Source organism: Neohortaea acidophila, assembly GCF_010093505.1.
Source record: "Neohortaea acidophila strain CBS 113389 unplaced genomic scaffold BDY17scaffold_13, whole genome shotgun sequence".
NCBI classification, from domain to species: Eukaryota; Fungi; Ascomycota; class Dothideomycetes; order Mycosphaerellales; family Teratosphaeriaceae; genus Neohortaea; species Neohortaea acidophila.
The window spans coordinates 128,840-152,872 of record NW_022985522.1 but is presented as its reverse complement, the minus strand read 5'-3'; the positions used below and the strand labels follow the sequence as shown (position 1 = coordinate 152,872).

Genomic DNA, 24,033 nt, shown 5'->3' with positions numbered 1-24,033 from the left:
AGTTTCAAGAACCTATGATAAACCGATCTGGAGCACAGTGCGAAAGCAAAGGCAGGTCAACAGGTTGTCAGCCAATGCAAGAGCAAGGGCGAGTATTGCTAAGGGGCCAATGATAAAACAGAGGCGGGTGGTCGGTGCCAGTGATAAAAACAAAGGCGAAACGAAAATCACTGGTCGGATTCCCAGGCCTCGTAGATCTGGTCCTCATCGCGCACTCTCTTCACTGCCGTCGCGGCAAGGAATGGATCCTCGACGGCGGGAACGTCCACTTCCATCGAGGTGAACGTCTCTTGTGGCGCATCGGGTCGGCCTTGTTCGACGGCCGATTGCCTAGCGGTTGGCTGTTGAGTAGTCACCGCGGAGCTAGACGGTGCTTGTTGCATTGTGCGCCGCTTTTTCGATGGGCGCTCATCATCACCGTGATCGGTCGACGGCGCGAGGGCATTCGAGTACTGTCCAGACAGAGACAGAGCGTCTACCTGTTGTGACAGAGTGCAGTGTACAGAAGTATCCGCGCTCGGTGGGGGAGCGTTCGCATTCCGGTCCGATGGCCAAGTCGTCACCTCAACGCCGTTCGCGTACGTAAACCTCCACATGCCAGTTTTCCACGACCAGGTCTGTGCCACAACCTCGCCGGCGATCGGGTCTGCTGGAGGCCGGGGGTACCATGGCGCTGGATATTGCGGCAGTGCCGAGGCTGAAGTGCTCGGCTCGAAGAAGGACATCACATCGCTGTCTTCACCGTCGGATTGGCCCTCTGACGCTTCACTGGCATTGGAGGCAGCCGTTTCTTGGTTCTGGAGAGACGCCCACGAAGGATCTAGGTAGGCTCTCGGAAGCTCGCGGACGAAGTAGGGGAGCATTTCCTCTTTTGCTAGCAGCTCATCCCTCGATTCACCTCTCCAGTCGGGCTTCACCCTTGCAGCTGGCATGGCGATGGGTGCAGATCCGTCGGGGTTGGCGTCAACATCGCGACGTCTGGGTGCGGTGAAGATCGTATAGTCTTCGTCGGCGTTCATCATCATCTGAGTCCACGCTTGGTCGTTGTAGCTCCAGTCCTGGATGATGGTGCATCGACATTCCTCGCCTCCGAACCAGCGGCACTCCGAGCAAGGGTCGTCTTCGCCGCCGCGGCCCCGTTTGTCGCACTATGATTTCCAGCTTGTTAGAAAACGATTCCTGGTATCTGGATCTTCTGGCCGAGTGACTCACCTCTCTCATTGTCTGCAAGCATCGTTGACAAGCAACGCCCGGCTCTTTCGACACCTCGAATTCTTGCTCTTGGTAATCGCGCAAGTATGGGCTCAGGTTGGGGTGGTGCTCGCGCATGCAGAGCCCGTCGTAGCATTCACCGAGCGGGTACTTGCGACAAGGCACCGATGGTGATTCTGTAAACGCCATATAAGACATTGCAGTGGTGACTAGTGGGATGTGCCAGTGTTGAGGTGATTGACGGTAGTTGGCCCTGCAAACAACCACAACGATCGACGGCGAAAGAGAGCCTTGCCGGCGCGGGCCGTCGTGCCGGCGGGTAATTAAGATGCAGCACGTTTATAACTGGTGCGGCGCTCTGACGTTTGCAAACAGCCTCACAGCTTAAGGCAAAGTCGCCGCAACAACCACTCTTCTCAATCACCTTCTCTTCCAAAAGCAAACAACGTTGTCCTTTCCCTCCACAAAGTCCGATCGTCTCTGCCGTCACGAGGTCTATCGGAAGGGATGTTTGTTGCATTGACGAGATCGAGAGGCTGCGGCCCACCCGACGATGCAAACCGTGGCTCGCGACAGTCTACCATGCCGACATTGGCCACGAGGGCATTGCACAGATCTGCACTGTTCTCTCCAACGTGCCCCTAGCTGACTCCATTTTCCCATGTGTGTGGAGCGTGACCGAGGCTGTGACGGACAGTGTCGTTTGCAAAGCCGACCCGCTGCCCTCTGAAATCAGGAGAGTCGATTGAGTCAACGGAGGATGTCATATGCTAAGTGTGAGCGCACATGCTAGGCTACCTAATCTAACACATGTCAAGCTCCTGCCTGAGGCTGACACCGTCCGAAGGCCGATTGATCAATGTGGGCGATGTCGCGGCCAGCATCCGAGCGAAGTGCATGAGTGTACGCACGGTCGACCATGCCGGCAACAAGGGCCATCATGCGGATGGTCTGTCGTGTCTGGTGGATAGCCGCGGGCTTGTCGATGTGGACGTATCGTGCAGCGCGTTGATCGAATGCAGCAAGGACGGGGGGATTTGGAAACAACCACACGACTTTGCGGTCTGATCGACGAATCGCATGCTCGAGGACATTCTGAATGAACATATGGTCAGTCACGAGGGAGTGACGCAAGGCATGAGCCAGCAGCAAAGCGGTAGGGCAGACGTGGCACGAAGACGAATCGACGACCTCGACGGTAATGCGTGCGCGGAGCTGCGCAAAGATCGGCGTATCTCCATCGATGTAGAGTTCGATGTGGCGGTATTGCATGTACTCGATGCCCTTGTGGCGGTCTGACCGGCCGGTGTCACCGGCGCGCACACCCAAGGCGGCAACCAAGACGGCGGATAGGCAACGGGCAATGACCGTATCCCAGCATGTTGTGCCGCGGGTGATGACGTGGGTGAGATATGCTCGCACCGTACGAGAGAGGGTGGCCAAGCCGATCCACGTTTTGGCCTGCGTGCGATCCTTCAGGCGGAGGCGGACCCTTCAGGAAGAGGCGGGCCTTCCAGGAGGAGACTAACCTTCAGCAGGAGGCGACCCTTCAGCAGGAGGCGTCCATTCAGGATGATGCGATCATTCAGGAGGAGGCGACCATTCAGGAGGTTACGATCATTCAGGAGAAGGCAATCATTCAGGAGGAGGCGATCATTCAGGAGGTGACGACCCTTCAGCAGGAGGTTCAGCAGGAGGTGACCCTTCAGGATGATGCGATCATTCAGGAGGAGGCGACCCTTCAGGAGGTTACGATCATTCAGGAGGAGGCGACCTTTCAGGAGGAGGCGACCGTTCAGGAGGAGGCGACCGTTCAGGAGGAGGCGACCTTTCAAGAGGCGACCCCCGCGCGTTGCGTCGTCCAGCCAGTGGTGGAAGACCGAGCTGTCGTGGGCGGTCATCTTGAAGCCCTTGGCCTCGGACCACTTGAAGTGACCGTAGGAGATCAGAATCTTGGCGGCATTGAGGAAGATATTGCGGTTCGTTTGTTTGCCTTGATGTCATGATCCAGCTTGTCTAGACGTGACGGGCGGAAGCGTGAGCAACGCGTAAGCAGATCATATGTTTCGTGTCTACATATGGCTAATAGAATCCCTGCCGGATTGAGGGCAGAAACGGGACGCATCCAGCAATGGCGGCTCCCTTTGGGAATATCTTCCACGTCTGATTCTCCGGGCAGACGTAACTTTCATCGTCTTTGCCTAGGGAGCAGGAGAGGTGGCAGTGGGGGAAGCTCTGGCCTTGGACGATGCATTTGAGAATTTCGCTGCTTGGAGGTGCCGGGGCCGTATCGAGAGGGCCCGTCAATACGTAGTGGTCGGAACTCAGCACGGCGGCAGAGTTATTGCGTGGACCGTAAGCGCGGTTCCCCTCCACCAGTTGGGTGCCGTTCAGGGCCCATTGAATCACTTCGCCGCTGCGTTTCTTATCCTGCGGAACAACTGTTGCGCTTGTCAGTCACCTCCCCGTCTGGAATCCGCATACGCTTCGTGGCGCTTTCGGAGTGCACGATCAAAGCACCCGGCTTGATACTCACTACATTGCGTTAGTCTCTTCGGCTCGCAAAAGATGGTCCACGTTACTTGCCAGAATTCAAGTGCTGCTGAGGCCAGACTACCGCCCAGGGTACCGGCAAAAGAGCCATTGTGCACGAGAGTGAACCCGCCAGCGACGACCTGAGCGCAAGAGGTCGGTGTGGCTGCGGCCCAGGCCAGGGGAAGGAGAGATAAGGCTGTGATGAGCAACATGCTCGCTTGCACAAGACTGTAGTTGAGTAGAAGAGAGAAAGAAGATGGAGTGGAAAAGGATGGGAGAAGGGAGACGAAATGGTGCCGGATTGCTTGCCTATATATCAATAGATGTTGTGTGAATAGCCTCGAGGTTGTGCTTCGTTTACAATCCAGACACGGGTGCAACAGTGGAGGCACAATGCTTAGTGATGAATTGCAGCGCCGCGGAAGACTTGGTAGCAGATCATTATTGTCCAGGCCATTAGAAGGCTCTTTCTGGGCATGTATAGGTCGTAGCAAGTCGGGCAAAGTACGGAAGCGAGTAACTGACGTCCGAGTAGAATGGTAGAGGCAACAAGCTGCGGCCAAAAGCGGAAGGTATAGTCTATATTCTCTCGCTTCGAAAGACGTTATTTGAGACAAGGAAGTGCAACATTCATCATCAGTTCCTCGTTGCTAGCGCGAGGTTGATGAATAAAACACAGTGCTGTTGTTAGGCGAGCTGCTACGCGCAGCGGCCTTGAGGGCAAGCGAGAGTGGCGATCAAACAAACGACAGAGAGGATGAATTGTCATGTCAGGTGGCGAGACAATATGATGACTACTCCCTACCCGCGGCCCGCGAGCGACCTCTGACACTGGAGACGAGGGAGACTGTGCAGGCTCGAACTTAGCCACCTCGATAGTTTTGATTGTCATCTTTGTGGGAGAACAAGCACTGCATAATGCTCCCTCACCACTGAGTCGAAGAATCGAACGAGATCTTTGGAGGTGAAGGGCCTGTCAACTGATTGCCCAGTTTCCTTGCGGAATGCCTCAAATCTCTTCACCCAGGGGCACTGATGGTAACGAGTGGCCGGAGCGCCCGACCCAAATTGAAGCCGCGTCGACGATCACGAGCTGATGATGCAGTCATGGACAGCTGAGTAGGAAATTGTATGCTCGCTCAATGAGGGCGTCACAAGATAAGACCGGCCGGACTCTGATGCCGTTGAACGTTTGATGAAGACGGTGGTGTGATAAAGACGAACGTGTGATTGAGACTGACATCTGACGGAAACGAACGTCTGATGGAGACCGCGTGTGATCGAGGGACGGCGGCATCGACATTGACAGAAGCGACAGCGATCACGAGCATAGCAAGATCGACTTTGACGCGAGCCGCCTCGATGATCACGAGCTCCGTCACTTCGACTTTGACACAAGCTGTCGAATGTGCTGAGCTTGCTCGACGACTTTTTGCATGAAGCGCTCACCGACCCGGTTCCTAAACTCCTCGAAGTCGTCAGGCCCGGGACCGAAGTCGAGATGCTCAGTATCTCGTCGGCTTATACGAACGGAGCGTCGTGCTTGTTTGAGCACTGGTATGCTCACTTGGACCATCTCGATCATCTCTTCAGCCGAGCAGCAGCTCCTGTTCAAGTCCAGGGCCGCCATCATGCTCCCCTGACCACGTGTGAGAGCCGACCTCACAACCCCACCAGTAGTCAGCCCGGTCATTGACCTCGTAGGAGACCCAGATGTTCTCAATCAAAGTCAGAGCTGTCTCGAATTGCGAATATCTTGCCGTTGTTGACCAATGCTTGCAATACCGGCGAACAAAGCAACGGCTGTCTTCGTCCGCAGTTTCCACCGCTGCCAAAAAGACGGGCAGAAGGACCTGCTTTTGCATCATTTGCGTCACCCGAATACATCGGATGTGGTCGAGGACCGTCCTGGAGAGATGTTGTATTACTCTTAAGCCAGCTGCGTCCTGATGGGAACGAAATACCCTCCGCGAGTAAAGGAGAACCGAGCATCGCCATGCTTCCACTGTGTGAAAGCGGTCTATTCTGTCCTCCGGATCTTCATCACTGGCTTCGACTTCCTCAAGTGACGTGGTGTATTCATTCGCCCATCCCTTCAAGTACGCCACCAGTTCGTCGACTTGCTGCATGTCCAGCGAATCGTGCGCTAGTGGTGTTTGTTTGAACACTGCGGCAGCCTTTGCGAACTGTCGCATAGCTTTCATGAATGCGTAGGGACAGCCGTTGAGCGCGAAGAAGGTGCGTTCATCCATACCGTCGTCGACCATGAGGGCATCGACATAGGTCTCGGGCATGGTGGGCATCTCGCGAGAGATGAAGGCGATCGTGGTGTCCCACCTGTTTCCAATCAATATATCTTCGGACTGTACCCGAGAGGCTCCGGGAGGACTCACCATAGCAGGATAGCCAGCTGCGCGCGGAGACGTCGACTATTGGTGAATATCTCCGCGAAGTTGAGGCCGTCGAGGATGGTCTGCGCGCCTTTCAGGTGGACATTCCAAGACCCGAGGGCTGATTGACTGATCTGCTGGCGAGTAAGTGCTTCGCCAACACCTGGGGAGAAAACCAGGATGGCCGACTCACCTCAAGATTGACCAAAGTCAGCAGCGTATCGAGCAGTAGCGGTCCTCTGGAATCCGTGAGCGCCTGGCTGAATGCGTGAATGGCTGCCGATCGGTATTGATGCGTCTGTTGCTCCAGTTCTCGACAGTCCTGCTGTTTGGCCAAGTGTTGGAATGAGAGCGCGAGGGTTGCGTGTAGTACTGAGTCTGAGTGGCGGTATGTGTCTCTGAGACGGTAGGGGTTGTAGGGGACATCGCTGCTCAGCGGTAAAATGCAGAATTCTCTGTCGACTACTCGCAGTCAGTAGGCTCATTGACGTGATTTGAGGCGTGTATGACGCACATAAATCTAGGATAGGTTCCATTCTATGGGCAAGGTCGTTGAATAGTACGCTCGAGGGAGCGGGTGAGCATGCCTGCCCGAACTGGACTATCTCCATGCCCGCTGCGTCGAAGGAGTCGCCCTCGACCAGGCTGGAGGACTGCATAGGCGTGAAGGCTTCCGGAGACGTGCTTGTTTCGGCGCCGATTGGAGAAGAAGACGGGCTCGACATTGCGGACTCTTCAGGCTGATCGTGCGCATTCTCCGATGGGCGGCATCGATGCCTGGGCGCACCTCCATTGGTCTTTCGCTTCGATCTGACACCGCCTCCTGCGAATCTGAACCCATGTTTGGGGGTCGCTTTCGTCCCAATATGAGTAGTTGCAGCGCGGTTCTGCCATCTCAGATCAACAGCAAAACCAGCGCATTGCCGGTGGTCGTTGATGCAGGTTCCACATCGCGGTCGCTGGCGGTCGCAGCGCTTCCCTAGTTCCTGGCACGTGTGGCAGTCGACTTTTGCAGATCCAAGGGAGTTTGTACGACCAGTGGGAGCTCGTCGCTGTGACATTCCGTGTACATTGTCGATATTGAAAGGAAATCAGTCGAAATCTTGCGATAGGACGTTGTGAGCTGTGTTGGTGGGGAAGGAGCAGGATCCGCGGCCTGGCCGATGCGACCTCGGACTCACGGGGAACAAGAAACATTTTGTCACTACTCTTTCTTTCAGAGGATGAAACAATCGTCTTTACAACTCATCAGAACTACGTTGCCGATGCAATGGACGACGAAGCATCTCGAAAATCGAAGAGCAACGACGACGAATTAACGACCAACGACAAACACATTCATATCGAAGACCCACACGTTCATACATAAGATACTCTATGAATCAGGACACGGTCACTTCGGAAACCGAGTTCACGACACCGTTCGCCTTGTAATCCACACCATTCACGAACCCGTTGACATGAGCACCCGGCGTCTTCTTCACCTGCCCATTTTGACCAACGCTATAGTCAATGGCAAAACTGAACTCGTCCCTCCAATGCATGGCCCAATATTCATCCCAAATGGCCTTCGTGACCGGTCCGAGCTTGCCGTCCTTGACGGGCTGCCCATCGAGCGTGGTTATTGGCATCACACCACCCGCGGTCGTAACCATGAGGCATTCGTCGCAGTCGTACGCCAACGAGACCGGGACGACCTCTACGCGGATTTCAATCCCGTTTGCTCTTGCGGCATCAAACGCGCTCTTGCGAGTGATGCCTTCTAACACGCCCCGATCGGCGGTGTAGATAACACGGTCTTTGACGAACATAATGTTGAATCCAGAACCCTCCGTGATGTTGGCGTCGCCGTCGGTGAGGAAGCTGTACGTGGCGCCGCGATCGCTTGCCTCGATCAATCCGCGGGTCAAATCACCCCATTGGAGGTTCTTGATCGTCGGATCGTGCGAACCAGGCGGTGTCCGACGCACAGTCCGCGCGACGATGGCGTCGCCTCCCGTGAGTTGCATTTCAGGTGGCATGACCCATACATAGGGTTGAATGAACATGTACAGGTTGTTCTTCAGCGCGCTGGGGCTGGTCTTGTTCACGACGCACTCGCGGACGCCTTGCATGCCGCGGGTGACGATGATTTCGACAAACGCGTCTTGAATTCCGCTTTGGGCCACCATGTCGACCAATGTCTGCTTGATTTGTTCGCGGGGGATCGGGAATCGGAGTCGCATTTTGGCGCAGCTCTTCTGCAGTCGGTCCAGGTGGTCGTCGAGTCGGAAGAAGCGTCCATCCCACACGGCAGGTACGTCGTAGGTCAAGTCGCTGTGTTGGAAACCCTGGTCCATAAGAGGTATGCGAGCCTCATGGAGTGGGACGAGTTCATTCTCCACCCACGCAACGCCTCTGGCGAATGGGTTGTTGCTCTGTTGCAAGACGGCAAGACGTTTGGCGTAGCCTTGGAAGACCTCGTTCATGGTCGACATTTTGACGGAGATCTGCTGTTCAAGCACTGGGAAAGAGTTTGGAGTAGACAAAACACAAGCTGTAGGTCATGGAAGAAGTGAAAGTGATGAGCGACGAATGCTTCTTCGAAAAAAGCTGGATCTCCAGCAACTTTTGAATCTCCCTTCAACCCTGTCGGCGTTATCGGCCAACTGCATCGCCGGAGTGGAGATCTTTGAAGCTCCTACGACGGGGACGTACCGCCTGGCCAGCTCCCAGCATGTGTCCAAGATATTTACCTGTTTAGGCAGGCGAGGATGCCGGCATGTTACGAGCGGCACCACCTCCCGACCAATGACTTGTGCTGAAGTATTGCCTATTTAGGCAGGAGAGATATGGATCGTCAGCCTTATCTCTGGGGCGACATCGAGGACTCTCACACTCGATTCAGTCGGATTTCAGATGTTACCATCCAGGCTCTAAATCGCTCAGTGGCCAACTTGGTATCGGACGTCTCGTCAGATCTCCTGGGAGTCGGCCGAGTGTCTGCACCGGGTTGGCCAGATCCGAGCGGGTCTAACAATGCAATGCGAGTACCGATCGGTCATACCCGACCATGCTTTGTGGAAGGATTTTCAAGCCGAGCAACAGACGAACGTCGCGCTCTCTGTCCACTCTCCAGTATCAGCTTAGCAGTAGAGGAGAGATTATGCCTGCTTCATTGCTCCCGTCGAGTCGGAGAGCGTACGACTGGTCGAAAGAACAACTCTATAATTTCGCTAGATAACCACCCAATGCCTCTTGAACCAGTTTCACCGCTTCCTCGGCGCATCCGTACGAGGACTGATATCCTGCTCCGCCATGACCATAGTTGTGCACCACCCAAACCCCATCGATCCTCTCCTTTTCAACTCTTGCACCGCCTTCCCTCACAGGTCGCAAGCCCACCCCATGTCGCACAACATCCAACTTCTCAATGCCCTGTCCGTCCGTCAAGGCTGGACATACGGCAACCGCTCTCTTCATAATTCGAATTGCAAGGTTGGGATCGACCTGCGACTCCCAGTTGCCTTTCTGGTAAGAGCCACCGAGAACCGTCCCACCGCCGGCGGCCCTGGTCATGACGTAGCAAGCCTCGTCGTCGCCGTCGTCTGTGCCTGAGATATCAATCATCTTGCCTGCATCGTTTCGCACGACGACGATTTGACCACGTGCCGGAACGACGGCAGCATCTTCTACCCCTCCGAGCTTTGCTGCTCCCAGGCCGGTGCAGTTCACAATGAGATCGACCTTTTGCGAGCGATTGGTGAAGCGGGCTGCTTCAGAGATGTGCTTGAAAGTACCCCTCTTGAACACAACGCCATTCTTCAAGCATTGCGATGCCAGCCACGGCAGATATAGTGCTGTATTGATGCAAACAGATGTGAACGATGTTGCCGAGTCAATGCCCTCGGGCAGAGATTGCTTGTCCAGATTTCGAAACTGCAACTCTGTTAGCCGGGTGGAATATGGCAACATCGACTTCCCACTCACGTCCGGAACGACATCTTTGAACCATGGGCTCGGAGAAAGGAGTTCGGAAAACCACTCTGCCGTCGCAGAGCCAACGTCCTTGGATCGATTGTGTATCTGACACTCTGCCATCTCGTCAGTGTTGGTAGCATGCGTTCCTTGTTCGTTGCGTACCTTGGAAATGGACACCGGCCTCTGGGTGATGTCGCGCAAGGTTATCTAACGGAGCCCAGGTGTTCTTATCCCATTCAGCAGCTCGAGTTCCGCGATTTGACACCCTGAGAAGGATCAATGGCAGTCCTTGACAATGGATTGTAGATGTACGAACGGCATGTAGTTTGCTCCCGCCCATGGCGACGCATACTCGATGTCGTAGTCTCCGGGCATGTGTTTCGCGACAACATAGATTCTATAGCGCGGATGTCTCGAGAGCAGCAGTGCTGTTGTCAGGCCTGCCACTCCCGCCCTGAATAGTGAATGGTCAGCTTCAGTTACTTTTGCATTCGTTTGAGAGATTGATGGTCACTTACCCGATTACCACGAGACTCGCCTCCGCCATGAGAAAGACTTTCCTCTTCAATATCGGGGCAGAAAATCAACTTGCGAGCGCCTTCCTTCCGCGCCTTCATAGCACAGTATTGGTCTGATTGATAAAGGTAGATGTAAACGACGGATCTCGTATGCAGAGCCTCTGAGTCAAGTTGCATGCGCGGCGGCAAGGGCGGGTGGTCAAAGCGCTTGCTTTCCTATTTAGGAAATATCCTTGACGCTTGACGCCCCGTCGGCTCTCCTCAACTGAACAACATTCGGATCGAACCTTCGACAGCCATGTGGAGAGGGGGTGTTATCATGCCGCATGGCGCGCGGAGTCATGTCCTCGTGGCCGAGTCCGGATCCGGGGTAAGGATAAGAGGTCGCAAACCGGGGATCCCGCCCTCGCGGCCTATGAGGTCCAGATCACTTGACTGATAAGGTGAGGTGGGCAGATATATAAACTCTCTCAATCCGCCACAGATCTTGTCATCTTCCCAGCAGCTAATACAGCCACAGTCTTTCAAAATGGCCGAACGAAGTTCTAGCACCCTAAGCACCGTCGTGATGGACGACTTGGAGCTCGATGCCGTTGGCTACAAGCGAGAGATGCCCCGGCAGTTCTCGCCGTGGTCGCTGGGGTCGCTGGCCTTTACGCTCACCTGCACCTGGCTCGGCACGGGCTCGTCTTTGGGGATCGCCCTGACGGAGAGTTCAAGTGCCGGTGCCTTATGGTCGCTGCCCATCGCTGGCTGCATGACATTGATTGTGGCCTCCGGGATGGCAGAGCTGGCTTCAGCTTATCCTGTTGCGGGAGCCCAGTACTACTGGGCGTACATGGTCGCCGGTGACGGATACAAGTGTGTGGCCGCATTCATGTAAGTGACGGCTCAAGACAGTCAGCTGGTCCCATCGCTCACAAACCAACCAGGAACGCGTGGGTCGCCATCATAGGCTGGTGGCTCGGGAGTGCCTCGGTCTCCAACTTCATCTCGTCCATGATCCTCGAGATCGCGAGCATCTGGTATCCCGACTACGAGCTTCAGCACTGGCAGCAATACCTGATTTACATTGCACTGATCTGGCTCGCCGTTGCCATCAACACCTTTACCTCCCAATGGATCCCGCTGTTCAACAAGCTCATCTTTACGCTCTCTGTCACGACCCTTACTGCCACCATGCTGTGTCTCTTCATCGTAGCTCGAAATCATCACGCTTCGGCCGAGTGGATCTTTACCGACACCACCAATCGAACCGGGTGGCCTAGCGACGGTTTCGCATTCATGCTAGCCGTGGGCAACGCTGTTTTCGCCTACTTAGGCAGTGATTGCGGCGCTCATGTACGTATTACCTCGAATCCGCGTCCAAAACATGCGCTGATCGGTTGCCGCGCCCCTTAGCTGTGCGAAGAGATTCCGAATCCCGGCAAGAACGTGCCTCGAGTGATCCTGTACCCTTTGGTAATGGGCTTACTCACAACCTTTCCATTCACATGCAGTCTGATGTACTCAATCACCGACTTGCAAGCTGTCCTGAACACGCCGACCGGCATTCCTCTCCTCGAGATTTACCTTCAAGACACCGGGTCGAAGGTCGCGGCGTCCATCTTGCTGGCAGTCTTCGCGTTCTGCTTTTTTGGGTGTCTGACCGCAAGCGGTAAGAACTCTGCCTTCTCACTGTCGCAGCCAGCTACTGATATTCCCCAGCGACGACCTGCTCCCGCACCATTTGGGCCGTATCGCGCGATGGAGTCCTTCCATGGTCCGGGATTTGGATGCGAGTGCACCCGACCTTTAAAATGCCCGCCAACGCAATGCTGCTATCCGGAACGTTCATGAGTGCCTACGGCGCGATCTTCCTCGGCTCCACCACCGCCTTCTCCGCCATGGTCAGCGCGGCCATCGTCTTCCAACAGACCTCCTGCATCATTCCCCAAGCCATCCTCCTCTACCGCGGCCGCGATCGCATCCTTCCCGAACGCTACTTCAACCTCGGTCGTTTCGGCCCGTACATCAACGCCACGGCCGTGGCCTGGGTCGTGTACCTCGACGTCTTATATTGTTTCCCTACCGCCTTGCCCGTGACGCCGCAGAACATGAGTTTCGTGTCGGTGGTCAGCGTGGGACTCGTGGGATTTGTTGTGGCGCTGTGGTTCACAACGAAGAGAAAGACGTTCAAGGGCCCGCGGATCGACTACGAGTTATTGAAGGCGCGGCGCGAGGCGGCCATACACTCTAATCTCGAGGGCTTGGAGATAGACGAGGTGGAGTCGACTCATGTCGAAGAGAAGATGAAGTGTTGAGTCGCTTGAAGGTTGCGGATGCGAGGAGATTGAGGGTTGGGAAATATCTTGAACGGTGCGTTTGAACTGTAAGAGGCTGCTCTCCTCACCTGAGTAGGGAGCGGACCTGCTCTGGGAGTCCTTCACTGTAGATACCACAACGAGGAATCATCGGGATGGGCCATGAGTTAGCAAGGGCATTAGTATCCACGCTGGACGATCTCGATGGCTCTCTCGTGCAGCGCGCTACTCTCAACGAGAAAAAGCTTCTGCTGGAAATTATTTCCGAGTTGAGACGATTCCAATCGTCCGCCACGTAAGACACATGCCCTGAATAATAAGTCTGGCGTATAAACGTCCTTCCAGCCTCGTATTGTGGAGCTCCTTCCAAATCGGGACCGTCCCACGTGCACCCACAGTTCTGCGGAGGCTAGTCCAGAGGCTGGCCGGCGCCACCTTTTCTTCCTTCGACTCCGAGATCTGCCATTCCTCGCACGCAAATGTGTCGGCAAAAACACAATGGCGTCTCCAGACTTACGGATTGCACTGATCCAGATGCACCCGGTGGTTCGTAGGTCTCTTCTCCGCAATTGGGCTCGTCTTTGCTAAATCGTTCGTGTTCACCACCAGCCCCTGGACGCCGAACGCAACTTCGAGACGGCGTCCAAACACATCCATGAAGCCTCCACCAAAGGCGCCGTGCTGGCCGTACTTCCCGAATACCACCTGACCGGCTGGCAACCCGAAGATCCCCGATTCCGTTCCATCGCTTCCCAGGCGGACGAGTACCTGGCCAAGTACTGCGAACTCGCTCGACGATGTGCCATCAACATTGTCCCTGGCACTATTCTCAGCCTTTCTGGCTCGGCTTCCACAGGCATGCTGAACAAGGCGTACTTCATCAGCAGCTCCGGCGAAGTTCTCGGCGAGTACACGAAGACGAACTTGTGGCATCCGGAGCGCGAGCATCTTCTTTCGGGGCCAGATCATCGTGGTGCGACTACGGGACCTCATCATGAAGTTATTGATACACCTATCGGTCCGATCGGGCTACTCATCTGCTACGATCTCTTTTGGCCCGAAGCCACGAGGGAATTGGCCAAGGCAGGAGCAAAGTTAATCATCATACCGACCTTTACGAAGATGGATGACCCGTCACCGCTGGCACGGTCGTATAATCCGCATGGAGAGGCGCTTTTTACAGAATCCGCATTGATCACAAGAGCATTCGAATGTACGGCTGCTATGGTGTATTGCAACGTCGGTGGTCCGAAGGAGGAAGGCTTCATGGGCCTCAGCAGTGTCGTCCTCCCAATCGTCGGGAGGGTAAAGGGAAGTCTCAACACTGCCGACGAAGGCGTTGCAATTGTCGATGTGGATATGAATGCGCTCGAAGTGGCCGAGCAGAACTACAAGATTCGGGAAGATCTGTGCAAGAAGACGTTCCATTACAAATAAATCGATGATAGACATTCCGAAGACCTATACAATGCCACATCCTCATCGAACGAACTGCTCTATGTAGCTGTCCGGAAACCCCATTTTACGGTAATGATCCCTCGCTTTTTCCAATTTACTGAACACATCTTCGACTCCTAGCGTCCTGCCTTCAGTATCCACGTATATATAAGCCCCAGTTACGTGAAAAAGGGTCACCATCTCGGAAACATCATCAGGGACCTCCAAAGTGTGAATATCGCCCGGCGGCTCAAAGGCATGACTCCCCTCGTTCGCCCACCAATCGTGCTCGAGGTAATGCCATCGTCCGCGAAGAACAGTCGCGTGAACGGGTCCAGTGTGTCGATGGCGAGACAGAATGCCGGATTTTCGCACGCGCAGCAGGTTGACGAAGTAGCCGTGCGAAACAGAGAAGAGGAGTGGCCGGAACCAGACGCCTTCAGCCTGTGGGACCCAGAGTTTCTCGTCGCAGTCGTCGATGTTGAGGACGTCTTGAATGACTAGGTCTTCGGGGACGAAGGGGAGGGGTGGACCAATGTATTTGGCTCGTTCGTTGTCAGATCCATTGGTTGGTTTTGTGGGTTGTTCTTGAGGTTGGATTTGCTCTTCTTGAGTAGAGACGGCCATGGTGAAGGTTGATGAGGTACGATTTGATAACCTTCCGGTGCAAGGAGGTTGTTCATATACCTATTGCCATTCTCAAAAGGAGCTCCCGATATCGTTCGCCGAGGCCGGAATGGCATTTCTTTGGTAAAATCAATGGACCTGCTCTAGAACGAGGGTGTGATGCGGCGGCTACGGCGACAACGGCGGCGCGGGATCTGGATCTCAGCCTTCTGTCTCCACTCTGCCGCCCAAAGGGTTCCGTCCGTGCGCCAACGGCCGCTTAATCAGCGGAGATGGTTCGGAGTTTAATCTACAGGCATCGACCTCATCTTCCATCCTCACATCCAACCAACCACAACCCATCCACTAGAAGGATCCGCATCTCGATCGCCCATCCTCACGTCCAACAAGACCCCATCTACCTAAAGATCCGCATCTCGAACGCCCATCATGGGGGGCCCAAACCTCGAAGTTGTCAAGGTAAAGCAGCTTACCATCACCCATGAGCCCCGAAAACACTGCTAAAACGTCGCTAACACATCCCGGCAGTTCGGCATATATATCGCCTTTCCTATTTACTTTATGTACTACTTCGGAACGAATCTGGACTCACGCTTCTCCGTCCCGGACTTCTGGCCCAAGCCCGGGCAGACACACACCATCCCATTCGAGAAAGAAGACATCAAAGCGGAATTGGAGCGGTTAAAGCAAAAGAGACTGGCGGCGAGAGCAAGAAGGCTCGAGATGGAGAAACAGAACGAGGGGGTGGAGGGCGATGCGAGCACAGCGAATCAGCCAAGCATACAACCACGGCCGGAAATTCTGGAGGCTACAAAGTTGAATGAGCCGGAGAAGAGTCAGACCGCGAGGCAGAGTGGTTGGACAAGCTGGTTCAGATGAAATACACGATTTGCCGCCCCAAGTTACAATCCCTTTGACCATATCAGAAGCTCCCGAATCCAGCGCCCATCCCTGTTACACCAAGAAGAACGCCGTCGATCCAGTAAATGCCTTGCTCTGTATCGACCGCATTCTGAAACACCTCCACTCCGCAGCATGCGATTCCCGGCGGACCATCAGAAACCTCTTCCTCTCAGTAATGACTGTATTTTCTCTGATGATCATCATTCGATCTGTTCCGCCAATTTGCAACCGCAGCCAGCGCAACTGATTGAGCGGTCCTCTTGACCAAATCACATTCACTTTGCGCTCCAATTTGCCCAGATGACGACAGCACACCCGACGAAGATGGAAACCGGGAGCAGCAGCATCCAGACCCCGTCCGGAGCCACTCCCCAGTCGAGGCCGGGGTGCGCTTCGGCTTGGAATTCGATGAATCTGACACGGAGCGCCTCTTGCAACTGTGCAGTCGACGCAGCGACGAGGCGGACATCTTTCTCCATCTCGCTGATAGTGTCTTGGAGCTGCTCTCGTTCCTTGGCATGCCTCTCTGCGCGCTTCGTCTCGGACCGGATTGCCGATCTGAACATCGCCGCCGCAAACGCGCCTCCGTCGGAAATGTTGGCCAACTCTTTCCAGAACTCCTTGTCCTCCGCGATCACAGCCCGGTTACCTGCGATGCAGCGGTACAAGGCGTGATGCATGTCTCCCGGGCCTTCCTTCTCGAGAGCGCGAACGGCTTGAATCGCGTCCACGAAGCCCTCAATTTCGATGCCGCACTTCGATGTGACTTGTTCGAATCGTTGCGTGGCGAGGCGCTTCAGAGTGGGGATTTGGAAGTGGCTGGCGATCTTGTGCACCTCCACGTGCGCCAGCAAGGCTTTGTTGATCGTGAGCTCGGTGTCGACTGGATACTTATTCGAATCGTCGTCTAACTGGCTGCAGCTCGTCTTTGAAGGCTCTTGGCCGCGATCTGGAACACCGATGCCTTGTCCGTGGCCTTTGTCATCCGGGCGTTCTCGATTCGTCCCCACTGCCCCCCCTCCACGTCGATCCTCGTTCTCCTCGGCACCTTCCTCCACAACCGCGCTCTCACCGGAATTCTTCCCAGCTGCTTTCTTCACCGCACAGGCCTGACGCTCGGTGGAAGAGCTCCCCTCGCTCGAACTCTTCAATCTCACAGCATCCCTCCCCTCGCCCGCACCCTCCTCATTCTCTTCATCTGACACCTCCACACCAGCCTTACCCACCCTCTCAAACAACTCCTCCTCCCCCACCACGACATACGTCTGCCCATAGCAATATTCCAGCATGCAGCGCATCGGCTCCGCGTCGAATCGCTCATAGAGAATGCTGTCGTTCTCGTCATCCTCACAGTCCCCAGCCAGCACGGGCGACAGGGAACACACGACGGCTCTGTGCACGCGAAACTCGGCGTCGTCACGACAGTGGATGGCGATGTCGGCGTACTTTGCGTTGGGTTTGAACAGCGTCGCCATGTTGCGGAGGAAGATTTGCTCGTGTTCGTTCGCCATGGTGGGTGGGTGTTGGAGACAGACAGAGAGGGAGTTGTGCAAGGCATTGTGTTCGGCCTTATAACTGTGATGGGGGTTTGCTGTTTGTCTTCCATTTTGGGGGCCAAATGGCTGCTGTTGTTGTAGCATACGCTGGTTTGGCACTGACTCGAAATACACACAGCCTTGTCTTCTTTCAGAGTCTCGTGTTTGCCAGAGAGAAAACATAGGCAAACGATTTGTCAAGCCAGACTGAAAGACATTTACTTTGTCTGGCTGAAAGCAAAGGCAAGAATTAGACAAGGAACGAGAAAGCAGAAGTCAGGTTAGGAGTCTTCCAGTATGAGCGAGAGGAGGACAGGCAGATGGGCATTCCTGAATCATTCAGTCGCTCTCCATAGCCCTTCCGAAGATGCGGGAAAGCAAGGACTTGGAAGATATGCTTCATAGGTACGTACGTGCTACTCATTATCAAGAGCCGAAAGATCGTGAAATCCCCACCTTCCTCCTCCACCACTCCTCGCCTGATCCCATCTCATCCACCAGCACCACCTCCGCAAACGAAAGCAAAGCGCAGCATCTCACTAAAACGCCGCGCCCGCCCCATCAGCAAAAACCACATCCCCACTCCCCTTGCGCAAAGCCTCCTCCGCCGCCTGGGACCTTATTCCCGCCAGCTCCGTTTCGCGGCTCAAGCGATCCCACTCGCGCACAACCTTGCGCTTCTTCGCCTCCTTCTCGTGGATGATGCGGCGCAGCCTCTCGGCATCTTCTTCCAGTTTCGTGAGTTTGGTGCGGTCGACGATGGGCTCGGCTTTGAGGCCGCCTTCGATGGGTTTGGGGAGGTCGAGGAGGGCGGGGTGCGGACCTGGAACGTGGGGTTGGCGGAAGGAGGAGGCGCGCGGACCGGTGGGCGTGCCGTTGCTTGAGACGGTGTCTGGGATGGATTGGCCGTTGGGGCCGAAGCGTTGGGTGTGGGGATAGGTGTTTGCTGAGGAATTGCTGCTCTGGCGGAAGGGAGCGGGAGGAGCTTGGGAGAAGGAGTGACGGGGTGCAGCTGGGGGAGCGCCGGCGTTGCTTGGACCAGTGGGAGGGGTGCCGTATTCTGATTCCCGGTCGTAGCTTTCGCTTCTGCTGGGTAGTGCGTAGCTGCCGCCCCGACCGTAGCCGGGACCAGAAGGAGGGGCGCCGCCTCTGCCACCACGGATTGAAGGGCTGTTAAACCCACCTCGGCCGCCAAAGTCACCTCTGCCACCAAAGTCGCCTCTGCCACCAAAATCGCCTCTGCCTCCACCTCGGCCTCGGTTAGCGCCAAAGTCTCCACGCGAGGGCGTTGCTGCGGCGCGTGGTCCAGACGGCGGAGCAGCCGGGGTCCTAGAATGGGCAGACATGGAGACGTTTGAAGCCGATGGACCAGTAGGTGGGACGGTGGGTGTAGAGGGCACGCGGTAGCCCGCTGGGCCAGTTGGTGGAGGTCGAGAAGGTGGCTGATCGTCTGCACGATAAGGCACTCTGCGATCGTCTGTGGATGCGTAATCAAGGGATTCGGGGTAGTCGCCAGCCTGTGGAGCATTTCGCCTTGGTTCGGGGGAGCGAGGGCGGTAGGGTTCACGATTGTCGTATTGGTCGCGGGCAGCCGGTCGAGCAGTTCTGTCATCGACGTGTTGCAGTCTGCTCGGATGTACGGGCGGCGAGGATCGGCGGGATGTGCCTCCTGACCGATCACCATTTTCCTGGGCAGCGTAAAAGTCCTGTTGTCTGGAGAATCGCTGCGCAGAGGGAGACCGCGGGCGTCTCCACTCATCTGCATCCCGTGGATCGGCCCTGTCGTTTCTCGGCGGCGTCCTAGAGCGTGGAGGATAGTCACGGCCTGGCGAGGGTCTTCTCTCCCTCGAATCAGGCGAGAAGCGGCGGCGTGGAGGACTCGACGGCCCCGAAGGTGGATAGTCATTGTATCTCCCTCTCGGCGGCGAGTCGAGCCTCTCACGTTTGACAGGCGGCGGTGACCTCTGATCCCTATTGCCATACGGCGACGGCTCACGGCCTCGCTTCAACGGGCCCGGGCTACGGTCTCGTTGGCGAGGCGGCGAGCGCGCACCAGCATAGCCTCCGGCCCGATCGTCACGATAGTTCCTGTCATCACCGTATTCCCTGCCATCTCGAACCGGCTCTTTCCTGAATAGGTCATCTCTTGGAAGATCTTCTCTTCGCAGCGGAGATCGCGGACGGGCTCTGTAACTGTCTCCACCACCTCTCACATCCCGATCGCGAAAGCGTGGAGAAGGACTCCGTCTGCGGAAATCATCTCGCCTGGGAAGAGGACTGCGGCTTCTCGGCCTTGCACCGCGGTATGAGTCGCCGCCGCCAAAGTCGCGTCGGGGAGGGGATCGCGCGCGATAGCTGTCTGATCGTGGAGGAGGGGTGCGTTCGCGTGCGCCACCAGGCCGATAGGACTGACCACGGCCTGTACCGTACTGATCTTCAGGAGGAAAGTCGAGAGGTAATCTGTTTGAGTGAAGTGTTAATGCTGCATTCTGCGTCCAATTCAAAGTCCTTTCGCGCTTGAGTCCTCAATCTCGCCCTCTTCCAGCGAGGACGGTCTCGGCTTTCGGCGGCTCATAGTGATATATGGATGTGATCCGTTGACAACAACCAAAGGTTGACAGAATGCCAGTCAAACGTACCTTCTGTCTCGATCACGATCACGGTCCATCTCCAAGTCTAGCGAAGCACTCGCGACTTCCCCAACAGCAGCACAAATAAGATTGTGCGAGGCAGGAAGTGCACTTCACAGGTAGTAGCGAAGGCAAGTCATGAAATCGTGGAAAGAAGTCGGTTCGCGCTCGAGAAGTTGACGGAGGAAGAAGTTCTGAAGTTGACGTGAAGTTCCAGCCGAAACGGGAGACTTTTTGCTTGGCGCTGGACCAAGCTTTGGACCCCGGCTTTCACGTGCCATCAGGCAACCTCACTTCACCATCTCCTTTTGCCACGGTTGCTGTACTCGTGCACCCACAACCCTTGTGACCACTCCATATTCATTGCAAAGTCTTGAATACAGCCCTGGCAGGACGACTATGATCCTCCGTGTCGATATCCCACGCTATGCATCCTCTTCGAACTCCAGTTGCATGCCGACCTCGTGGTTCACTTCGATCGAATACGCTTGATCGCACAATCCGTAAACTCCTCCTTGACCAGTCCGTCCGTTTCCATAGAACAATCACTCTTCCTTCCTTCCCTCCTCACCGCCTCCGCTTCTCCCTCTCCGCATCCCGCTTCTGCCTCTTCGCACCCTCCTCCGCAATCATCTGACTCAAATCTTCCTGATCCACAACTCCCTTCCACCCACCCACACCCTCTTGGCTCCGCTGCAACTCGTACTGCCTGCGCAACTCATCTTTCGACAGCTTGTCATCCCTCTCCAGCGCATCAGCATCAAGCGACACCTCCACCTCGCCCGCCTTCCTCTTTCTCCCTCGCTCATCCCTCTCGCCCAGAATGGCATAGTTGCTGTTGGGGCGAGCTTGGTTGAGATCGTATGCGCGCTCACCTCCAAAGAAGCCTTCGGCGCGAATATTGCGTTCTTTGAGTACCTGTCCCGCGGCGCGGGGATGATGCGACTCCTCCGTTTCCGTGCCTCTTCTAGCCTTGCGCAGATTGAACTCTTCCGCCATGCTATGCGTTCCGAAGTCGGTGGGAACTGTGCTTTGAATGCCGCCGGGAGTTTCCATGCCACCAAAGGGTGTCTGTAGTCCAGTCGTCGCCGCGTCGTCGTCTTCCTCTTTCTCGTCTCCCTCCTCGTCTTCATCCTCATCCTCCTCCACCTCTTCCTCTTCCACAAACGGCTGCAGTTCACCCCATAGACTCTTGTCGGCGACTTCAGGCTCCACGTACACCGCTTCATCGTCATCTTTCTTCTTCGCATCCTCTGCCTTCTCCTCGCCGTTTCCAAAGATGTCGCCTCCCCAGAGTGGTTTGCCCTCCTCATCCGTCGGCGGCTTTCCAAACCCGCCCGGGTGGAAGCCCCAGCTAGCACCAGGGGGCGGAGGAGCGTTCAAGCCGGGAATCTTGATTGCAGGGTAGCTTGGCGGCGGTCCGGTTTTCTGCATGTTAATCAACCAGGGCGGAGGTGCGCCCGGGGGCATGTTCAGCGCTTCCCTCAGCTCGTCCGATAGATTTCCAGGCCGCTGGCTTCGAGGCTTCGTCTCACTCTCTTTGCCTTCGTAGTACACCTCTCCATATCCCGTAAGCTCCGGCTTCGTCTGCCGCCGGAAGAAGGCTTCGTACAGCTTTGTGTAGTCAATGTCCAGCTTACCCATCTTTGGCTGCACGCGCTCCCTCTGCCTCTGCTTCAGACTCGCATCGGCTTGCTTCTCCAGGACCGCATCGCGCATCTCGCTGATGCCCGTTTCGGCGATGAACTTGGGCAAGGCGAAGCCTGCCTTTTCGATTCCGCGTTTGGAGCTCAGGTATTCCCGCTTCAAGCTCCAGTGCGTCGGCACTGGAACCACATTTCTGGCACACTTGATGTTGACGAGCAGTTTCGGGTCAGAAGCAGAAATGTCCGTCCAATCCACAATATCCGGCCTCTTCACAATAGCCTTGAGTTCCGCAATCGAGAGCTTGCCGGCAGCTTTGCGCGCCTTCTTCGACAATCGCTTCTGCGTCTCCTCTTCCTCTTCTTCTCCCTGAATGTTGTCGTCGTCGTCGTAAAAGACTGTCGGCTTGCCCGACTCCTCCGAAGCGGGATCTTCTTTGCTCTCCTCGCGGAACTTGGCAAAGACATCGGCGAATTGTGAGTAGAGCGGGTCGTCTAACGGGCCATCGAAGTCGACCACGTCGGGCACGTCTTGGACGGGGTCATCTTTGGTAGGCTCGACGGGCTGGAGAGGGTGATTTGCGTCGGCTTCTTGCGGGTCGGGTGTCTCGTTTGGGAGTGATGCTGCGATGGGTGCTGGTGTGGTTTCGGTCTGCGCAGGGTTAGTGCTGCCACCATTACCATGGGTGAGGTCGACACTCACAGCTTTCTTTGCTTCCTTCTTGTTCAATCGGCGCTTCTCATTCTTCGTCAACTTCCTCCCCTTCGCATTCTCTGCCTCCACAATCAGGCCAGGCATCGTGCCTGCCTCTTCCAGACCAGATTTGACGGTTCCTGCAACTGCTCTGCAGAAGCCGGAACTTCACCGTTAGATCACACAGACTAGGCCTGAAGGATGCGCAGATCCACACGTCTCTTTCTCCTCCCCCCCGATCGCGAAGCTCGGACAGGTGCTGGTGGATTCGGCGCTCGTTCTTCGTGGACTTACTAGGTTTGGGAGACCAGGAAGTGATCGAGATTGGAGGGATGATCGCTGGAAGTCGGGGTGAGAGAAGCCACGAAAGCGCGAGCTGGAGGTATCGTGTCTTCACGACAAGAGTGCGTGAAGGAAAGGGGGATAGGAAGATGACAAGTCCGATATGCGCTTCAGATGTCGATGTTGAAACTTGAGAACGAGTGACAGACGATAAATTAAGTCATGGGAATGCGAATGATTTTTTGGCGGATGACTACTTCGACTTCTGTCCAACAGCCTCCTCGTATCAAACGCCGCCCCATGTCTCCCCCTGAAAACATCACATTGATGTGATTGATCCGCCATCGCATGCCTCCGTATTCAGTCCCCCCTGATAGTTAAGGTCATGCTCCTCCCAACAAACCCATGTTGACGCCCGTGATAGCACTCCCCTTCACTCCATGACGCACTTCCTCCTCTTGTTCCTGTCCATCGATCCGAGCAGAAGCGGGAAATCAGGCTTCTGCGTGGTAGAGAACGCGCCACGGCGCCCAGTGCGAGGGTCGCGCTTGCTGAGATCGCCCACGCCGTCCTACGACGCGGCGGCCTCCTGCTCGCGCTCCAGCCGCTCCGCCTCTTCCACCAAACGCAACTCGTCCGCCAGCATCTTGATCGAAAGCTTGCCCGCGCTCAAATCCAACTCCTTCAAGCAGTCGTCGCAGATGCTGTTGCCGCGCTCGCAGTACCGGATCTTGGGCGTGCTGGGCCGCTGGCACGTCAACGCCGGGTAGAGGTTGGCGGTGCGGCAGCGGTACAGGGGCAGCACATTCCTGCAACCGCAGCCGCTGTACACTTCGGTGGTTTCGACACACATGGTGCTTGAGGTAGGTGTGTGTGTGCGTTGTATTTCTTCTTCTTCTCGCTTTCTTGTCTTGGTCGGCGCTGCTTTGGCGTCGTTTGCGCTTTGCTGGCTTGCTTTGCTTGTGGTTTCAGGGTGTGTGTTGTTCGATGTGAGGAGGATTGGATTGGATCTGTGTCTTCTGTGCGTGAGCAAATGTTTTGCACCGTGTGGTGCGAGCGGTGGAGAGAGTGGTGTTGGAGGGAAGAGATTGTGAGGGGAAGAGAGCTTATGGTGCTGTTTTGAAGTGAAAAAACTCATTGTACGACCTCACGATGATGCATGAGTTTGATTGCACCAACGTCACATTGCCTTGCGAGGAAGGAGCGACTCATGGCCCTCGCGTGAGCTCGGAATGCACTGCGAGTTCACACAATCAGAGCGGTATTCGGAGCAGAGAATGGGAGTGTATGGTCAGGTGTACCCACCTTTAATGAGTGCATGACAATCAGAGAGGGATTCATTGGACCACCTTGGTCACGTTACC

At 55.7% G+C, this 24,033-nt stretch overlaps 14 protein-coding genes across 14 annotated transcripts; 4 read left to right on the top strand and 10 right to left on the bottom strand.

Moving 5' to 3' along the window:
• Nucleotides 1–78: 78 nt before the first annotated feature.
• Nucleotides 79–1,716, bottom strand: BDY17DRAFT_55304 (uncharacterized protein). Its single transcript, XM_033738498.1, has 2 exons — nt 1,213–1,716; nt 79–1,148 (listed from the first exon to the last, which is right to left on the bottom strand). The coding sequence occupies exons 1-2, from the start codon at nt 1,408–1,410 to the stop codon at nt 168–170; spliced, it is 1,179 nt and encodes a 392-aa protein (XP_033585188.1). The 5' UTR covers nt 1,411–1,716; the 3' UTR covers nt 79–167.
• A 736-nt stretch (nt 1,717–2,452) lies between these two features.
• On the top strand, nt 2,453–3,441 carry BDY17DRAFT_55302 (uncharacterized protein). Its single transcript, XM_033738497.1, has one exon. It carries the CDS (start codon nt 2,625–2,627, stop codon nt 3,216–3,218), a length of 594 nt encoding a protein of 197 aa, XP_033585187.1. The 5' UTR covers nt 2,453–2,624; the 3' UTR covers nt 3,219–3,441.
• Nucleotides 2,983–4,083, bottom strand: BDY17DRAFT_305510 (uncharacterized protein). Its single transcript, XM_033734880.1, has 3 exons — nt 3,802–4,083; nt 3,325–3,655; nt 2,983–3,260 (listed from the first exon to the last, which is right to left on the bottom strand). The coding sequence occupies exons 1-3, from the start codon at nt 3,957–3,959 to the stop codon at nt 3,213–3,215; spliced, it is 537 nt and encodes a 178-aa protein (XP_033585186.1). The 5' UTR covers nt 3,960–4,083; the 3' UTR covers nt 2,983–3,212.
• A 1,124-nt stretch (nt 4,084–5,207) lies between these two features.
• On the bottom strand, nt 5,208–6,237 carry BDY17DRAFT_55293 (uncharacterized protein). The gene has a single exon (XM_033738496.1). It carries the CDS (start codon nt 6,141–6,143, stop codon nt 5,337–5,339), a length of 807 nt encoding a protein of 268 aa, XP_033585185.1. The 5' UTR covers nt 6,144–6,237; the 3' UTR covers nt 5,208–5,336.
• A 1,151-nt stretch (nt 6,238–7,388) lies between these two features.
• On the bottom strand, nt 7,389–8,779 carry BDY17DRAFT_305504 (aminotransferase). The gene has a single exon (XM_033734879.1). The coding sequence runs from the start codon at nt 8,612–8,614 to the stop codon at nt 7,520–7,522; it is 1,095 nt and encodes a 364-aa protein (XP_033585184.1). The 5' UTR covers nt 8,615–8,779; the 3' UTR covers nt 7,389–7,519.
• Nucleotides 8,780–9,271: 492 nt separating this feature from the next.
• On the bottom strand, nt 9,272–10,870 carry BDY17DRAFT_305503 (D-amino-acid oxidase). The gene is made up of 5 exons (XM_033734878.1): nt 10,616–10,870; nt 10,414–10,551; nt 10,260–10,363; nt 10,107–10,210; nt 9,272–10,055 (listed from the first exon to the last, which is right to left on the bottom strand). The coding sequence occupies exons 1-5, from the start codon at nt 10,642–10,644 to the stop codon at nt 9,342–9,344; spliced, it is 1,089 nt and encodes a 362-aa protein (XP_033585183.1). The 5' UTR covers nt 10,645–10,870; the 3' UTR covers nt 9,272–9,341.
• Nucleotides 10,871–11,183: 313 nt separating this feature from the next.
• BDY17DRAFT_258312 (amino acid/polyamine transporter I) lies at nt 11,184–12,918 on the top strand (the record flags this gene model as incomplete). Its single annotated transcript, XM_033731763.1, has 4 exons — nt 11,184–11,494; nt 11,548–11,956; nt 12,017–12,272; nt 12,323–12,918. The coding sequence occupies 4 exons, from the start codon at nt 11,184–11,186 to the stop codon at nt 12,916–12,918; spliced, it is 1,572 nt and encodes a 523-aa protein (XP_033585182.1).
• A 386-nt stretch (nt 12,919–13,304) lies between these two features.
• On the top strand, nt 13,305–14,405 carry BDY17DRAFT_305497 (carbon-nitrogen hydrolase). The gene is made up of 2 exons (XM_033734877.1): nt 13,305–13,464; nt 13,528–14,405. Exons 1-2 carry the CDS (start codon nt 13,417–13,419, stop codon nt 14,353–14,355), a joined length of 876 nt encoding a protein of 291 aa, XP_033585181.1. The 5' UTR covers nt 13,305–13,416; the 3' UTR covers nt 14,356–14,405.
• Nucleotides 14,398–15,125, bottom strand: BDY17DRAFT_349661 (RmlC-like cupin domain-containing protein; the record flags this gene model as incomplete). Its single annotated transcript, XM_033738171.1, has 1 exon — nt 14,398–15,125. The coding sequence occupies exon 1, from the start codon at nt 14,980–14,982 to the stop codon at nt 14,398–14,400; it is 585 nt and encodes a 194-aa protein (XP_033585180.1). The 5' UTR covers nt 14,983–15,125.
• Nucleotides 15,126–15,411: 286 nt separating this feature from the next.
• Nucleotides 15,412–15,861, top strand: BDY17DRAFT_328142 (uncharacterized protein; the record flags this gene model as incomplete). The annotated part of the gene is made up of 2 exons (XM_033737801.1): nt 15,412–15,441; nt 15,511–15,861. The coding sequence occupies 2 exons, from the start codon at nt 15,412–15,414 to the stop codon at nt 15,859–15,861; spliced, it is 381 nt and encodes a 126-aa protein (XP_033585179.1).
• Nucleotides 15,862–16,160: 299 nt separating this feature from the next.
• On the bottom strand, nt 16,161–17,396 carry BDY17DRAFT_328141 (uncharacterized protein; the record flags this gene model as incomplete). The annotated part of the gene is made up of 1 exon (XM_033737800.1): nt 16,161–17,396. The coding sequence occupies one exon, from the start codon at nt 17,394–17,396 to the stop codon at nt 16,161–16,163; it is 1,236 nt and encodes a 411-aa protein (XP_033585178.1).
• A 563-nt stretch (nt 17,397–17,959) lies between these two features.
• On the bottom strand, nt 17,960–18,766 carry BDY17DRAFT_313903 (uncharacterized protein; the record flags this gene model as incomplete). The annotated part of the gene is made up of 1 exon (XM_033735770.1): nt 17,960–18,766. One exon carries the CDS (start codon nt 18,764–18,766, stop codon nt 17,960–17,962), a length of 807 nt encoding a protein of 268 aa, XP_033585177.1.
• Nucleotides 18,767–20,617: 1,851 nt separating this feature from the next.
• On the bottom strand, nt 20,618–22,492 carry BDY17DRAFT_258620 (uncharacterized protein; the record flags this gene model as incomplete). The annotated part of the gene is made up of 2 exons (XM_033731793.1): nt 20,618–22,300; nt 22,391–22,492. 2 exons carry the CDS (start codon nt 22,490–22,492, stop codon nt 20,618–20,620), a joined length of 1,785 nt encoding a protein of 594 aa, XP_033585176.1.
• A 637-nt stretch (nt 22,493–23,129) lies between these two features.
• On the bottom strand, nt 23,130–24,024 carry BDY17DRAFT_55068 (uncharacterized protein). Its single transcript, XM_033738494.1, has 2 exons — nt 23,975–24,024; nt 23,130–23,906 (listed from the first exon to the last, which is right to left on the bottom strand). Exon 2 carries the CDS (start codon nt 23,805–23,807, stop codon nt 23,241–23,243), a length of 567 nt encoding a protein of 188 aa, XP_033585175.1. The 5' UTR covers nt 23,808–23,906; nt 23,975–24,024; the 3' UTR covers nt 23,130–23,240.
• Between the last annotated feature and the right edge of the window lie 9 nt (nt 24,025–24,033).

What these genes read in the sequence shown, in the direction of transcription:
- BDY17DRAFT_55304 (XM_033738498.1), bottom strand. Translation starts at nt 1,410, where the DNA reads ATGTCTTATATGGCGTTTACAGAATCACCATCGGTGCCTTGTCGCAAG. An exon ending in GCTTGCAGACAATGAGAGAG is followed by an intron (nt 1,149 to 1,212) that starts GTGAGTCACTCG and finishes TGGAAATCATAG; the next exon opens with TGCGACAAACGGGGCCGCGG.
- BDY17DRAFT_55302 (XM_033738497.1), top strand. Translation starts at nt 2,625, where the DNA reads ATGCTCGCACCGTACGAGAGAGGGTGGCCAAGCCGATCCACGTTTTGG.
- BDY17DRAFT_305510 (XM_033734880.1), bottom strand. Translation starts at nt 3,959, where the DNA reads ATGTTGCTCATCACAGCCTTATCTCTCCTTCCCCTGGCCTGGGCCGCA. An exon ending in GCCTCAGCAGCACTTGAATT is followed by an intron (nt 3,656 to 3,801) that starts CTGGCAAGTAAC and finishes GACAAGCGCAAC; the next exon opens with AGTTGTTCCGCAGGATAAGA. An exon ending in TTGCTGGATGCGTCCCGTTT is followed by an intron (nt 3,261 to 3,324) that starts CTGCCCTCAATC and finishes TGATCTGCTTAC; the next exon opens with GCGTTGCTCACGCTTCCGCC.
- BDY17DRAFT_55293 (XM_033738496.1), bottom strand. Translation starts at nt 6,143, where the DNA reads ATGGTGAGTCCTCCCGGAGCCTCTCGGGTACAGTCCGAAGATATATTG.
- BDY17DRAFT_305504 (XM_033734879.1), bottom strand. Translation starts at nt 8,614, where the DNA reads ATGTCGACCATGAACGAGGTCTTCCAAGGCTACGCCAAACGTCTTGCC.
- BDY17DRAFT_305503 (XM_033734878.1), bottom strand. Translation starts at nt 10,644, where the DNA reads ATGGCGGAGGCGAGTCTCGTGGTAATCGG. An exon ending in GCGAGTCTCGTGGTAATCGG is followed by an intron (nt 10,552 to 10,615) that starts GTAAGTGACCAT and finishes TTCACTATTCAG; the next exon opens with GGCGGGAGTGGCAGGCCTGA. An exon ending in GCGGGAGCAAACTACATGCC is followed by an intron (nt 10,364 to 10,413) that starts GTTCGTACATCT and finishes GATCCTTCTCAG; the next exon opens with GGTGTCAAATCGCGGAACTC.
- BDY17DRAFT_305497 (XM_033734877.1), top strand. Translation starts at nt 13,417, where the DNA reads ATGGCGTCTCCAGACTTACGGATTGCACTGATCCAGATGCACCCGGTG. An exon ending in TGATCCAGATGCACCCGGTG is followed by an intron (nt 13,465 to 13,527) that starts GTTCGTAGGTCT and finishes GTTCACCACCAG; the next exon opens with CCCCTGGACGCCGAACGCAA.
- BDY17DRAFT_55068 (XM_033738494.1), bottom strand. Translation starts at nt 23,807, where the DNA reads ATGAGTTTTTTCACTTCAAAACAGCACCATAAGCTCTCTTCCCCTCAC.